The sequence below is a fragment of the Citrus clementina genome, unplaced genomic scaffold, assembly GCF_000493195.1.
Source record: "Citrus clementina cultivar Clemenules unplaced genomic scaffold, Citrus_clementina_v1.0 scaffold_2, whole genome shotgun sequence".
Lineage (NCBI taxonomy): Eukaryota > Viridiplantae > Streptophyta > Magnoliopsida > Sapindales > Rutaceae > Citrus > Citrus x clementina.
Genome location: NW_006262688.1, coordinates 27,917,143 through 27,933,352, shown reverse-complemented (window position 1 = coordinate 27,933,352; position 16,210 = coordinate 27,917,143). Strand labels below are relative to the sequence as shown.

Below are 16,210 nucleotides of genomic sequence, written 5' to 3'. Positions count from 1 at the left end.
ATTTGAACATGGAGAATTTTAGGAAGCTCGTATGTTATTATATTGTTACAGGAATTGTGAAAGAATATGAAAAACAAAAAAAAGGGGGTTGATGACTTGGTGCATCGAAAATAATTCCAGAATGCAACACTCAAGTCAAATTTCACAGCCTAGCTTTGTCAAAATTTCAATAGAATCTCAACAGGAGTCCCCGTGATTACCGTTACCCTTTGTTAAATTAATAAGATAATAAAATTTAATTATATATGCAACCAGCTTCCTCCAGATGTTACGGGGTAAGTAATTAAGATTAAGAAATTTGTCCATCCTGTTGAATATCAAATACACAGTGGTTAATCGGCGTGAACGGTGCATTTAATTAATTGGGAATATACTACTAGTCAAATATCAGCTCCTTCGCCACAAAAAATGTAGTCACAATATAGAAATTAACTTGTCCGTACTTTCACATCTAATTAGCATTGTCACAATTTGCTGCTTAAGGTTATAAGTTTTACTTTTCACGTATGATAAATCTCAAAGTTAGGACGTGCTTATATAATTAATTTTTCATCGAATTATGGACAAACCGAATGCTCACACCAGAAAAAGAACATATTTGAAGGTAATTCTATAAACAATATCAGTGAGCATTAATTAAAAAATTAAAATGATTATGTAATCTAATCATTACGAATTCCTTAATTCCCCTCCTCACTACGGAGTTGTAATGCTTAGAATTGCAAATGACGCAATATATTCAGAATGTGAACGCGATTGTTAAGTTGCATAATTCTAAAGCAAGCTGACAGCAATTTTCACATTAAAAAACGAAGTAAAATAACAATTTTAGTTATTAATTAGATTGATAGCGAAAGCGTACGTACTTTTATTACTATTATTTGTAGCACTTTGTCAAACATATGCCAATTTCAAATTTTGCCTTCTTTGTTGACCAATGACCCCCTTCACATCAACTATATATAACGACCTTCACTTTGTAATTAATTTGTTTCTGTAAGCGCCAGCCAGAACGAGATAAGATACCCTACCCTACCCTAAAAGCGCTTATTGCAGAAGCCAGAAGTTAAAATGGGTAACAGCATGGGGCTGGGCGGCAAAAACAGAAAGACCACAAAGGTTATGAAGATAACGGGGGAGACATTCAAGATAAAGACGCCGGTGAAAGCTGGGGAAGTAGTGAAAGATTATCCAGGGCACGTGTTGCTAGAATCAGAATCAGTGAAGCACTATGGGGTACGGGCAAAGCCATTGGGGGCGGAGCAAAACTTGGAGGCAAAGAGGCTTTACTTCTTGGTAGAGTTGCCTGATGTTGCGAGAAAAGAGATAGTTCCGAGGAGGGTTCGGTCGGGGATTAACATGAGTGCCAAAGACAGGCTCGAGAGCCTCAAGCTGTCTCGGAGATCGGTGTCTGATCTTTCCATCCTGAAACCCGTAAGCAGCAGCAGCAGCAGCTTGCCCGAGGACGGAGCAATGAGGTTGAAGCTGAAGCTTCCCAAAGCAGAAGTTGAAAAGTTGATGAGAGAGAGTAACAATGATGCTGAGATTGCTGAGAAGATTAGGGAGCTTTGCATGGCCAAACAAATTCATTGGAACAATAATAATAATAATAATAATGGTGGTGGAAATCAAGGATTCAAGGCACGTGAGGTATGTTTAATTTTCCTTTCCTTAGACACTGATCCTATTTTCATGCCATATGCATGTTCTTAATTTTCGGTATTATCTATTTATTTATTTGTTTTTGGTTCACTTTTTGAGGGTAATAACGAGCGAAGGTTATATTCCTCAAGAACGTACATTTGGGGTTGACATTTTGATTAATTTATAATTAATTGTTTGTTTGTTTATTAAAGTGTGTTAGTTTTCGGATATGGGAAATTGAATTAGTTTACTAGAGATTAGGAGACATCTTTGCTAGGTAGGTGGACCTAACACTCAAGGATCGGAAGACCAACAGTATTGACTTAAATTATGTGACAACATGTAGTTGGGGAAGATCGGTTTTAAGTTGAGGACCTAATCAAACATCGATTAATTAATCAGTAAAGATTCTTCGATTAATTTCCTCTTGTATTAAGTCAAACGCATTAATTGTTCTCGAATTTCAATCGAGTTCTTTCTAATGACATTGAACTTCAAATCCAAAATTTAATAAATTAGTGGCTTGAGTATTAATTGCATTTAATCTCTCATCTGCAGTATGTCCAAGCAAATAAGCCGAGTCATCTGCTAAAGTAATTCGTGTCTCAGCAATCGAACTTAAGCTACTTTCTTTTATTAAGTTTCCCATTCGCAACCTTTCAAACTCCACGTATTATTACTTTTAATCAAAGCTGATTCACGATTTCAAAAAAAAAATAAAAGAAGGAATAAAGCTGATTTATGGCTCTGATGAGTTATTCTGCATGGATAAATCTAAACTACCATGTGGCTTATTCTAAAAGTCCAATCTCAACTACCGCAGCTTGTTAAGATTTCTTCCCAGGTGCCTCTGATCACATGCAATAGGAAGAAAGTCAGTTTAGAATTACGTTAAGGAGACAGAGAAGTTGAGAGACAGATTAAAGATGAACAGAGTCTTTAATAGAGTTTATATTTGGGCAAGCAATGAATTACATAAGAGTTTTATTTTATTTTTTTTACGTTACATCATACATTAATGCCTTTTCTTTTAACTATTTGTTGTATTGAGGTATATGCAATTCTCCTTTTTCTACGAAATTGTTGTCTTCTTTCAAACATGCACGAATATTTTTGACTACATATTATTGTTGCTAACAAAAACAAATGTCAAAGTTAGGTGTAGTGTCTGTGTCGTATATCACCAGTTCCAAAACCATTAATTAATTGTTGTAAACACAAAGTCATCAGAGGAAGAAAAATTAATTATAGAGACAGTAATAATTAATTGTACTATTGTTGTTGTTTCCAGTACTCATAATTTATCCTTATTAGTCTGGGGGAAAAAAAAAATCTGATCAATATTTTATCTTGTTTCTGTTCGTGAAATGATTGCAGAAGCGTGTGAGTTTCATGCCCATCAGTGAAGGAGGAAACCAAATAACAGTTGCTTCGTAGCTTTTCTAATAAATAAAACAAAGAAGAAGGAAGATGATTTGTTGTGGTCACATCTCTAGCCTCTAGTCTATATGCACTCCAGCCTGCAGATTTCTGATTTTGTTGTATGTGTTCATGTTCATGTACATAGAACAAATATTGAGAAAGCAATGTGATGTTTGATCAAAGAAATTTTTTAAGAGCTGAGAGTTAGCTAGAGAGATATATATATTTATATCTCCCTGCTAGAGATTTTATGCAGCGACTTGTGGTCATGTTTGCTAGAGATATATATGTAACCTTGTTATAGCTTCTGAGATTTTATGCAGCAGACTTTTGTAATAATCATTCCCATTGCTACAGAGATTTTATGCAATAACTTTTGTAATAATCATTCCCATAGCTACAGAGATTTTATGCAATAACTTTTGAAATAATCATTTGCTTAATCGCTCTCAGGTGCGGACGTCCGCTTATTTTTTAATACGGACACACGCTTAAATTGTGTGGTTTAAGAGGTGCGGTTTAAGAGAGTAAAAAATTAACTCTCTTAAACGCTACGGTTTAAAAGTATGCTTGCATGAAAAAAAAAATGAGAGCGTTATAAGAGAATGACTTATACACACACACACACACGTACATATATATGTGTGTGTGTGTAAATTTTCCAATTCAAGATTTGAAAGTGCGGTAAAATTTTACTACCCTACAGTTTTATAATGTTAATTTCATAATACTTTAAAATCGCACGATTTTAAATCTTTTATGTACTTTCTCATACTTTAAAATCTTTTACCAGATAACTACTATATGTACATATATATTTGTCTTGTCATTCAATTTCAGCAGATCAATGTGTCTTAAAATTGGAATCAAAACTGAATTTGCATGACAAAAGCAGAACTATGCATAAGCCTAAATTGAATTTCATGAAGAGAAATTAATCTGTCTTTAAAAGGGGAAAAATGCTTTGTTATGTAAATGGGATTATTCCCATTTGCAATAACAACTGGGATTCTGCCCTTGTAAATGCTTTCTTTGAAAAGAAATGCTTGGTATCTATTTAAAATGGAATGGATTTAGTGATCTTGGTTTACAAAGAAGTTTCTCTTGAACGAGGAGAATAAACTATTCTCTCTTTGAAGAGAGCTGTTCTTCTGGAAGGAAAAAAGAAAAAAGAAAAAAGAAAAGAAAAAGAAACTTCAATAGCTAATGTTAGGTGGATTTATTTCTTTAACTTTGAAGTAAATTTCCTCCGGACTTAACAGGGTTCGAAATCAACTAAAAAATATGAATGATGCTTGTGCCTGAGTTTAATCAAAGTTGTTGCCATGTTAAACGATTGATGCAATAACATGCTACAGTGAAATGAATGAACCAAATATGCTGGCTTAAATCATTCTCTTCTTTTTCTTTTTCTCTTATCATTATGATTACTCTTAATTTTTCCCCATACGTCTCGGAAACATAGCCTTAAATTTGTGGAATAATTAGCAAAGAGTATAAATACCAAGAGAAGTATCTGCGACGTGTATAAACATTTCTATGATCAGTTACAGCATACACATAATCAAGAAGTAAATGAAAAAGGGACTGTACTCGAGGAGCATCTAATAATTTTTCAAATAACAAACCTTTGATTACCCAAAAAAAAAAAAAAAAACCTAATTCCTGACAACATGATTGCTATTGATTATGCCAGTGGAAAAGCTACTGTTTTCTCCTGGGCATGGCTGCACAGTACAAAAATTATATTCAACAGCTGAAACAACTTATGAATTTTTTGGTACCACTTTTTTCCCCATTTTTTAATTATATGAGATTAATACTCAAATTACAACTCATATTATATGAGATTTATAACAGGGGCGGCAAAAAAACCCAGGCCGGCCCAAGTTTGGCTCGCAAGGGGTTGGCCTATATATGAGCCCAAAAATTGCAAAGCCTACATATGTTAAGCCTGGATAAGAGCTTAGCAAAAAAGCCCGGACCTTTTTTAATTTATGAATAAAAAATAAATTTAATTTAAATGAAAAAGAAAAAACTCAAAATATTAATTTAGTTTAATTTTTTTTATTAATATTTGTTATTTTATTAGGTTATATTACTAATGTTTTATGTATTAGACTATTATTCTATTATATATTAGATGATTATCTTTAATTTAAATATTTTTTCTTAATTAAAAAATATTTTATAATTAATTAAAAAAAGCTCAGGCCCCGTCTAGGCCCGGCCTGAGCCCGGCCCTTCTAAAATTGGATGGGCTTTTGAAGGGCCTGGACTTTGTTTGAATGATGTGGGCTTGGGTCTGGGCTTCGAAAAGCCCGACCCAAAGCCCAAAAGTTGTCATCCCTAATTCACAACTGATATTTACAATCATACAATTACTGAAACTAGTTTACATTAATTCGTATATAGCAATGTTTAAATTTTACCCTCTCAAATATTCGAGGGGTATATACTCCACTCACATTTCGAACCCTCTCAAATATTCGAGAAATGTCTACTCTACTCATATTTCGAAAAGAAGAAAAATGCATTCACTTAATTATATACTATAATTAAGAAAATAAATAAGCTCTATATGCGTCGCGGGGCTCAAACCACTGCCCTTACAGTTGTGAGTGCAGGGTCTTGTTTTCCCCTTTAAAAATATTTTCTCGGTTTCTATCACATTCATGAATGGGTACTTTTTCAATAAAAAAATCTTTTACTTTAAAATAAGAAATAAGTTAAAAGATAAGAAAAACGTACATTCTAATGCATTATATTTACAGTGCTGATATTTGCCCTGGGTCAAACCCCGAAACTGGCTGAAACGACGCCGTTTTGTCTATTAATTTTTGTTTTTGTTTTCATTTGCTATGAACGACGACGTTTGGTTTGGATAAATCGCAAAAGCATCAACAAAACTTAGTTGCTTCCTTGTCTTCGTTCTCCTCATTTCATGAGACAACCACCTTTCACCCGACAACCGCAACTCAACTACACAACCACAACCCAACTGCAGATTGTCTTCCTACTGGAGACGCGACTGCTAGATCTGTCAGCTTCTGCTCCTGCTTCTCCGTCGAGAATGGCAGTTCTTACGATGACTATATCAATGGATTCGGCAATCGAGGTTGCATGCATTGCAAAAGATCTGATCCTTCTTCTTCATCTTCGTGTTATTCCTGCTCATCGCTCTGGCTAGACCTTGCTCCTTTTAAGGACTCTGAGAAGCTTCGAAGAGTAATCACTGCTTCAACTAAAGGTTTCTCGATTGGAGCAAGTCTCAAAGGCGGCTTAGCTCTCTTCTCAATTCTCACTCGGCTTCAACGCCGTCAATCATCGGCGCCCTCGAGGTAATTATCGCTTATAAGCTTATTTTTTAATTTTCTATTTTTTCTTTTGATGATTTAATTTGGTTTGGTTTCTTTTATTTGTATAGAAAAATTGAAGATTTCACTTTAATTAGTGTTAACAATGTTGCAGCAGCCTGTGCATTATTACCATGCCTTGGAATCTGACCCACTATCAGCGTTGAAAACTGCCAGGCATTTTTTTTTTTTTTGGCTCCACGATGCCACCCATTTTTTTTCCCTTCCAAAAGGGTGGTTTGTGTCAATTATTACAACTGTCAGCAAAGAATCTTGAGAAATTTTGCTTTAAGAGAATATTGTTGTTGCACAGAGTTTGATCTTTTGTCCTCTTACTATGTACATATACAAGTTAATTAGATGATTCCTGATTTGTTAAATATTGAATTTGAGGAAATTAATGGCTATTATTAGCAAAGTTTAACTAATTTATTGATTACTCGTCCAAGTTGAAGCCGCTGATGTTTGCACGATTAAGGGTTCTACAGCAAAGCGAACGAAGAGGAAGGAAGAAGCAGGGTTCTTTTTTTTTAAAAAAAAAAAAAACTTTTATGCAAGCCAAAACGACATCGTTTCACAGAAAATCAGGACAAAAAATAAAAATGCTGAAACGACGTCGTTTTGAGTCGTTTCGGGGTTTGACCCGAGGCAAATATCATTTTTCTTATATTTATTCTATAAGGGTGTGTTTGGTTGGAGGATTAAAAGTGGGGATTGGACTATTTTTTAAAATTTTATCCTTGTCTCATGTTTGGTGTTGTCAATGGTATTGGAATTTAGTAATCTTGGCCCACAAGCTAATCTCAATTTTGTAAAGGAAATTATCCCAAGGGGGATTATGGGATTAGTTGGTATTGGATTATATTGATAACTCAATTAAATATAATAATGTATAAATATTAAATTATAGTAATATGTGATGAATGTAATAAAAATTATTGATTTTAATAATGTAAATAATAAATTATACTAAAAATCATTATTAATTTCACATTAAATTAAAATTCTATTTTAATTTATTTAATTATTAAATATTTTTATTATTTCAAATTTACATTATAAATTAATATTCAAAAGATAATTTTTTATAAAATAATAGATTATTGAATAAAAATAATAAAAATATCATATATATATATATATATTTAACAAAATAAAAATTATTTAAATTATGATTTATATTAATTAATGTCATTGAGGTTGATTTGTATAATTAATAATATAAAATTTTAGTTTATAATAATATTAATAATAATAATAACTTGTAAATTGTAATATTATAATATAAAACATGATTATTTATAGTCCAATCCAATATTGCACCAAACACAACATAATATTATATATGATCCAATATTATCCAATCTAATCCAATCCAATTTTATCCAATCCAATCTAATTCAATCCAATCCAATCCGACATACCAAACGTGCCCTGATGGTATGTTTAACATGTAGTATTGCATGGTATTATCTTATGGGCCCAGCATTAATTAAAATATATCTATGGTGATCAAATGGATTGCATATGCAGCTTTTGCCGCATTATCAAAACTCGGGCCCCATTATTGACTTTTGAAACACAAAAGTCAGTAGCTTGCCCTTTCTTTTTAACTTTATAATAGCCACAAAAGTATTTGTGGGGGCTAACGTGCTTATTTGTTTAATATTTCAAAAAATTTCCTCTTCCTCGTGCAATACGAGTGGAGTATGGACATCCCTCTTCTGTAAGGGATTATTTATCTGGGCATGTACTTCACAGAATTCAATGTAATAATATAAGTCCCAATCATGTATTTCTGATTGTAAATATCAGTGTAATATATCTGCTATAATAGCAGTTGTAAATATCTGTGTAATGCAGTAATATGATGATTAATCAGTATTCAAAAAAAAAACTTTATAATAATAGTAATAAATAAGTACAACTTTAATTTAATATAATATTATACAATATTAATTTTTATTTTTTTTTATTTTACATCATAATTTATTAATGAATTTATAATTGAATATAATTAATAATGAATATAAAAATATAATTCAACATTACATTATTTAATTAAGTTACAATAATTAATATATATATATATATAAATTAATTATTTTTAAATAATTTAATAAACTAATAATACATATTTAAATATGAATAATATTAATTTAAAAAATAATATTAATAATATTATTACATATACTACAAAACTTTTACTTGAATTATTTAGTACAATTTATTTTGATAGTGCTTATGTTATAACAATTGTATTACTTTATTATTTTGTGATTATCTTTTGGTATGTATAAACTTTTATTCTATCATTCTAAGATAAATTTTTAACTAATCTTGTAGGTTTTAACTATTTATTTATGTTATTATATTATTTAAAAATTATTTGATTAAATTATTCGCTTCGATCTTTATTTCGCAAATTATATATTTAGAAGATATTGAAAAATAAATGCTATGCTTCTGAAAATTTAAAGCTGTAAGTTTCAATTTTTATGAAGAATTATGATATTTTTAAACATTTACACTAAAAAAATTTGTTAAATTTCTAAAATTTAGTACTTCTATATTTAGTATTTTTTTAAAGTACTAATAAATATTATTTTCTAAATATGTAATTTAAATTAATCACAAAAAAATTAGTACAATACAGTGCAACACTAAATATAATATAATTAAAATATAATACAGTACAATGTAACACCAAACATTGTATAACATTGTTATAATACAGTGCTAATGTAATACAACATAATACAATACATCAACATTAAAATTAATACAATACAATGTGTCAAACGCACCCTAAGACGTTAAAGTTTGTGTTTATTTATTTAACTTATCCCTTACTATATCAAAAGAAAACTTCGACTTCTCCTTTTTACGCTACTCATGAATCAAAACCATTTCATAACTCGAAATGCAGCAAGTTGATAAGCAAAATAAAAGAATCCTTACTAAATAATGACTTGTTCATGAACACTAAGTGATAACTTTAAATTTTGTACCGATCTGCTAATGAATAAGATAATTCTATTCAGAATATGATGTAAATTGATCGGAAAAATGACATTCAGATCCAAGTTAACGCAGAGATGTTTGCTTTCTGATGCGACCTCACTGGAAACCTGACCTTCATTCAAGTGTTATAAAAGGGAATCGTATTGTCCACACCCAGTTCATGTGGAGGAAACTCAAGTTACAAAAAGACGTGACTTTTGCACATTAGATAAAAAGATGTACAAAGAGCTCTTCACAAGAAATTTCTATTCCCTCAAGATATTAAGCCCTTTTCTTTGGGCTACTTATACACAAAATCTATGTATTTCATTCTACAATGAAAAAAAAAATAACAGAAAAAAAAATGTAAGAAAGGGGTAAGCAGGGAGCTCTCTCTCCTCTTCAATTATCTGCAATTATAATGGGTAAGCCGTTATTGATGAATTAATGCTTTGTAATTGAAAAAGAATGCATTGCTGCAGTTCATGAAGACCATTGATCTGGTACTGTAAGAAAATAGCTAGTCATTGCTTTCCGGAATCTTTTCTTGTATTGTTTGGGGGAAATGATTGTTGGGGAAGCATTCTTCGGACCACCAAGGATACCACTTGCCTTCACCCATGTCTCCAAATGCTTGTCCCATGTATATTGTCTCATGAAATCAATGATCCCTAATACCAGCTCCTTCCGCTCCTCATCCACTCCAACAAGCAGTGAGTAGTCCATCACATCAACAGACTGCAGGGCATAGGAGACAGAGAAACAAAAAACAAAGTGAACTTCAGGCTGAATTATGGAACCATATGCATGGATTCAATTGATGAGATGCTAAAAGGAAAACTTACCGCCAAAAACGATGTGTCATTCCAAATAGCTCTCTCTAGGCTTCTCTTTGCCTTGCTTCCAAGAAATAAGGGTTCTGTACGTAAATTTTCTAAAAGATTCATATCAAGCAGTACCTTGTTCGTTCCTGTGGTATCTGTATTGTACCGGGACCTTGCGGAGCCCTTAAGATCATAGACCCTTGAGATGCTTCTCCTGAAAAAGAGGTTCTCCATTACCATTAAGTCTATTTTTGTTTCCTTGCCACCTTTCAAGTGTTTTACAGAGACCTGCCATCAAATTAAGAGTCATAATATGTAAGATCTTATATATTTCACCCCAGCACCCACCACCACATATTGTGCGTGCATGGACATAATAGACAAAAGCGAAGAAGAGACCTAACCTGATAAATACCAAGAATTTTAGCAAGGCAAGTTGGACTGCGGGAATTAAGGGAATCGGTCAAATATTTGAAGTATTCTGGTGCAAATTCCTCAAAGGACTCCAACTCAGTCTTTTTAACTTGTTTTATAATAAATCTCTCATCCAATGACTTGGCAAAAAAGACATTGCTTTTCCCTCCTTGTGCACTCCACTTCCGACTGCGGCTCAAGGAACGCACAAAATCTACTCCGCTAGGGCAGCATTTCTTTCTAAGGGAGTCAAACTGCTTCGCAAAATAAGAGGTGACTGAAAACTTCACTTTGCCACCAGCACTTGAAGACTCATCGCCAAAAGAAATTGTTAGATGTGGTGACTTTTTGGGGTCTGTAAACAAGGTACCTACAGATGATGAAGCATCTTCAGACCCATAACTACCATAGTGGATATAATCCAAGTCCAGAGAGCCAAATGACTGCCAGGCTGAAAAGGTGGAAACTGCAGACCCTTCTTTGTGAATTTCACCGGCACTCCAGCTTCCATCATTATCATACAACCTATCAGCAACCCAGTCCTCATACTCCTTAGAACTAAGAGCATAAGATATTATGCTGGTAGGATCATCATCAAAAACGGCTATAACTACATCATTATCACCCCTTTGAGGGAGTAACAACCGAGCCCCTTCAACCATACGAGAAGCAGAGGAAATAAATGAGGGTGTGGAGCTTAAAATCAAATTTAGCTTCTGTGCCTCCAATGGCAATATTTGGGAGTAAGTCCTCATAACATTGGAAACAGGATCTCTTACCATACTCCTGTAATCTCCAGAAGCATGAAACGATCTAATCGATGACAAATGCAACGAAGAGTGGGGCAACCCCCTCGCAATTCTTTCCTGGAATCTTAATGCGGAATCAAAAGAATGAACTCTCACCGGTGAAGCCAGCCTTTTAAATGGAGAATTATCAATTTTACTTATCTGCCCAACAAAACCTGCTTGAGGGCGATCTGTTTGAGACGCAAGTGGAACTACTTGATCAGTACCTGTCCATGCAGAATCTATTTTCTCAGACAGAGTGGATGTAATTTCCCCATCAGAATGCACATCCTCCTCTCTGTTATGAAGGAATGAGGTTAACTTGGAGTTCTCCGAACCAAAAGGTTCCAAGGTAGGTAAATTAAGCTCCTCTTTCTGCTGCAAGTGTAAATCATTTGCAGGAGACTCCAGTGAATCTAAGGATCCAGACACATTTTCCTCATTATCATGGTCAAGCTTACTGTCCTTACAAAACAAATCAGTTCTCAACCCTTTCAGTTGGGCATAAGATGCATTTCCCTGTTTTGCTTTGGCAATAGAACCCTTTTTCAGAAGAGAGTTCAATGAATAAAGCTGGCGATCCCAGGCATGTGAACCAATGAGAAGGGCACGCCTCAAACGGTTAAGCTCTAGAATGTCCACAGCTGTCAGACACGGTTCTGAAGTTTCCATGACTACCGGTTGAAGCAAACCCTATGTTTGCAAGGAGAGTAATTAGAAATAGACAAACTCATTAGTTAATTGTGTAAAAATATTAATTAAAATTTGATTTTCTGCATACACTTTCCAAGGTTCTCTGGTATGGAAGTTTGGAACAGCAATTATATTTTGATAGCAGGACTAATGCAGGGAGTATACTTACTATGTAATCATTCCTCTCGCTTTCTAGCTGAACTTTCAGTTCCAAGATATGGCTCTTCAAATCAGTTGAATCTGACATTTCACATCCAATGGAATTACTTCTCTGTTCCATGACTTCAAGTACATTAGATATCTCCGCATAAAAGGTTTCCATCTTAACCTTAAGCTGTTGAAAATGAAAGGATGTTAATTAACTAACAAGCCAAACACTATAAAGCATGCTAAAATTAATTAATTAATAGTTATTTTCTGTATTTAGCATTTAGTCCAACATCTAGCATCAGTCTAATGTAGTTATGAAAAGACAATCCCAAATTCAGACAATTACTTCTTCTGCCTCTTTTCTTATCCACTCCTGTTGCAGAAGGCCATTGAATTCGAGTACTGATGGGGGTAAATGGACAGAGAGAATATCTATAGGGGAGTAGCGAAAGATTGCAATCATGCTCCCAAACCTGTCAATTAAAATATTTCAGTAACCACCAACATGTTACTAAATAATTGGCCAAAAAAAAAAAAATTTCTTTTAGCTTAGCGGCATTTACCCATAGTAACGTAGGCAGTCCCTCTGCAAGGAATGACCACAGCTAGCAATGCGGTTGGCAGTTGCATGGTTTGAAAAGCTAAGTTCCAAGAACTTTCCAAAAGAAAGTCCCCAGGCAGCATCTGACATGACCACTCTACGGGTTGCTGGAGGGACTCCATCTGCATGAGCACACCTTAGGCATCGGTGCCACATCCATATCTTGCCATCTCGTTCCCCAGGTAGCCTTACAGAGGAAAGACATTTAACGCTGATTGTCAGATTCCCCTGCTGATGGGTATAACACAGGACATGAGCTTCAGCTGACTCATTACAAGATCGACAACAAGATGTCTGGAAAACAAACAAAAAAATCCTATCAGTTCATTAAGATCCCGCAATAAATAAGGAAATAAATCAGAAGATAAAAAGAGAGCCTAAAATAGGTTACCTGATTAAACAGGTCGCCATGCAGGTACCTTCCAAGTGGCTTATCAAATGAACCATAGAACTTTATGCGCAGGAGCCGAGAACGTTCGCATACAGTTCCTTTGAGCACACAACGGCTTGAAAATGACACCAATATGCTCTGGTTAGTGTCAGCAGCTGAAAAGTATTCACCAGATGCTTCATCTTCGTTAACCCCTTCAAATTTCATCAACTCATGACTCTCCGCAAGTTGCCTCTCCTCTTGACCCATGATTTCTTGCAATTCTTGTTGCAAAGCATCAAAAGAATTGACAATTGGCACCTTTAAGTCCTTACATTCGTTAAAAGAACGAAAATCCAAACCCACATCATGTTCTAAATTATCGTTGCAGGCATCAGTGGGTCCATCTCCATACCTACGATCCAAGAAAAGAGGAACAGAAGAGACAGAACTATGATTAAGTTGCTCAGACAATGATTCCAATCCTCCGTGCTCCAGTCTGAGAATCACAGATCTATCATCTCGGGTAGAGTCATCAGCTACCTCTTGGTAATTGGCGGCAACCTTGGAACTGGGGATAGCAGAAATGGCATTATCAGCCATCATCCTCTCTGGTTTAGAAATTGAATGCTTTAACCTCATTTTAGGCAGAGTAGCACCCTCATCAGCAAGGAAAGAGGTCTCAAGAGATAAGTGATAGGCTGCAAATACAGCATATTGAACAACATGTTTAACTTTCTTCAATTCTTCCCGACATTTACCCCTCAGAAGGACCTACAAAGAGAACCACAACAATCTCATATGACAACCAAATTCTGAAAATTCATTCTACATTGAACCAAAAAAATCTTATGCTCACACAAGAATCAAAACACTTTGCATTAAATAAAAGGCTAACACATGCTACACTTGTATTGGACAAGGAGGGAATAAAGCTCAATCTTAAAGCAGCAAAGAAGATGAATATTTGTCAGTGATGATAAATGTTGTAAAAGAGGATGCAATACTGTACCACCTCCAAAATCCAAAACCAAAAAAATGAGGGTAAATTTGAATAGAAACACTACCGTGCAACCTAAACGCCTTGGACACCCTTCAAAATACATCAATGTTTTTGATGGCTTCTTGTTAAACTGGTTAGATGTCTCATGTTCTTCAGAAACTTTTTCTAACTTGAACAGTTCACAGTGTCCCAGTCGTGTTGTTGAAATATTATCAATCGATGGAGTAATAAGAGCACCCGTGCAACGGGCTATCCGCTCCAGTAATGGCCTTTTCACATTGAGCACTAATGAAATCTCCTTTGCTAGAAGTAAATCCTGGGCATATGATGAAACACTTTTTTCCACCAGCAAAACATTTGGGCGAAGGGCCTCTATCTTTGAAATTACCATCTTGAGATGATCATTCTCCTGCCCCAGGAAAGGAAAAAATAAGCTTAAAATTATTAAAAAATAAGTTCAAAACTTTACTGGATAAATTTTGTCTATTTGCAAAACTAACATAAGCTCAGGAAAAAACCTGCTGCAGTAATGTATTAAAAGATGCCAACTGATTTGGAACTCTCTGATATTCGAGCGCTCCTCCTAAAATAAGTAATCTAGGATTTCTGTACTGTGACGTCATGCGCTTGTGCTTTATATTTTTTGTACAAACTACTCCCTTAATGAACGTGCTGCAAATGAAAAAATTGGAAAAGCAATTCAGAGGTGGCATGAACTCATATAAGCAGAGGATCCGCAGAACCAGGAAAAGAAATATCTGAAAGAAACAAAACATATTATACCTCTCGTTTGGACTTCCTTTTGCTATACATTTAACCTTTACATAATCACCGGGATCCATACTGCCTCCTCTGCTAGTATCTGGTTTCACAAAATTTGCAGCCTGCCATGCTATAGTTGTAATTATGCCAAGCCAATCCTCCTCACCGTCCTCTTTCCCCAGTTTGATACCCTCAGCTCGTAACAGCTCTGAGACAAGTGCCCTAAAATGCCCCTGTACCACAGCTCTAAGAGGCTCCTTATTACCCTCATTCTGCTTCTCCCTTGCTGGAAACATACTCGAGAGACTACTACTGGAAGAGAACATGGCACTTGAGTCCCCAACATCATCATCTTCGTCATCATATGAGAAAAAGTTACTTTCCGCCTCATCATTTTCATCATCAGGTGGTGGAGGATACCAGATCAGACCATTATTTTCAAAATCTAATGGCTTTGGTGACTGATCATCTTGTTTCTGAACAACTGATTGGTCATCAGAGAAATCATCAGTATTCTCTGTATCCTCAGTCCCCATCACAGGCCCTTTTAAAACAGCCATGCTTCCGCGATCGAAGGGACAGTCATTCTGAGACAATGGGCTACCCCCTTGCCCACGCTGTACATCATGTCCAGCTCTATAAGAAGTAAAATTATTCCTACAGGGGCTGTCAGAGGGACTTGATTCCACTGACTTAAAAGCGTAAAACTCATGTCTAGCACTAATACTACTTGAATCTATATCTGACATATCATGATAATACTCACTGGATGGACTTAAGAAGTGCTTCCCAGAATCCTCTGCCTCTTCTTCATCACTCCTGCATTAATAAATAAATACATGATAAAACATTCATCAGCAAAAAATGAAAATAAATGAAAATTCAAAAATACTAGAGGCTGTCTTCCATTATTATGCATTAAAACTTATTGGTTGGCCATACAAATGCATTGCTACCACCATCCAAATAGAAGTTTACCTGCTGGGAGAGCGACGAACAGATACTGGAGGCGGGTGAGCACTGAATGATGTCATACTCTGGCTCTGGCTGGTCAGGGCATCGGGAGAGTATCGAGATTCAAGATAGTGAGCAAGACGATCACTCTGAACCAATTCACTTCTCTGAGAACAGTCAGTTTTCTCAGTACTAAAACTCGGAGACTAGGATACGTAAGGACAGT

At 34.8% G+C, this 16,210-nt stretch overlaps 2 protein-coding genes across 2 annotated transcripts; one reads left to right on the top strand and one right to left on the bottom strand.

Annotated features, from left to right (window-relative positions):
• Positions 1 to 1,019: 1,019 nt before the first annotated feature.
• LOC18053560 (uncharacterized protein At1g66480) lies at positions 1,020 to 3,228 on the top strand. The gene is made up of 2 exons (XM_006448222.2): positions 1,020 to 1,650; positions 3,022 to 3,228. Exons 1-2 carry the CDS (start codon positions 1,072 to 1,074, stop codon positions 3,079 to 3,081), a joined length of 639 nt encoding a protein of 212 aa, XP_006448285.1. The 5' UTR covers positions 1,020 to 1,071; the 3' UTR covers positions 3,082 to 3,228.
• Positions 3,229 to 9,523: 6,295 nt separating this feature from the next.
• Positions 9,524 to 16,151, bottom strand: LOC18053559 (putative 1-phosphatidylinositol-3-phosphate 5-kinase FAB1C). Its single transcript, XM_006448221.2, is given in 12 exon segments — positions 9,524 to 10,027; positions 10,029 to 10,163; positions 10,271 to 10,537; positions 10,654 to 12,144; positions 12,314 to 12,478; positions 12,641 to 12,767; positions 12,858 to 13,189; positions 13,287 to 14,039; positions 14,333 to 14,677; positions 14,787 to 14,940; positions 15,052 to 15,849; positions 16,009 to 16,151. Coding segments are annotated over 12 exon segments (4,701 nt in total). The 5' UTR covers positions 16,065 to 16,151; the 3' UTR covers positions 9,524 to 9,949.
• Positions 16,152 to 16,210: the final 59 nt, after the last annotated feature.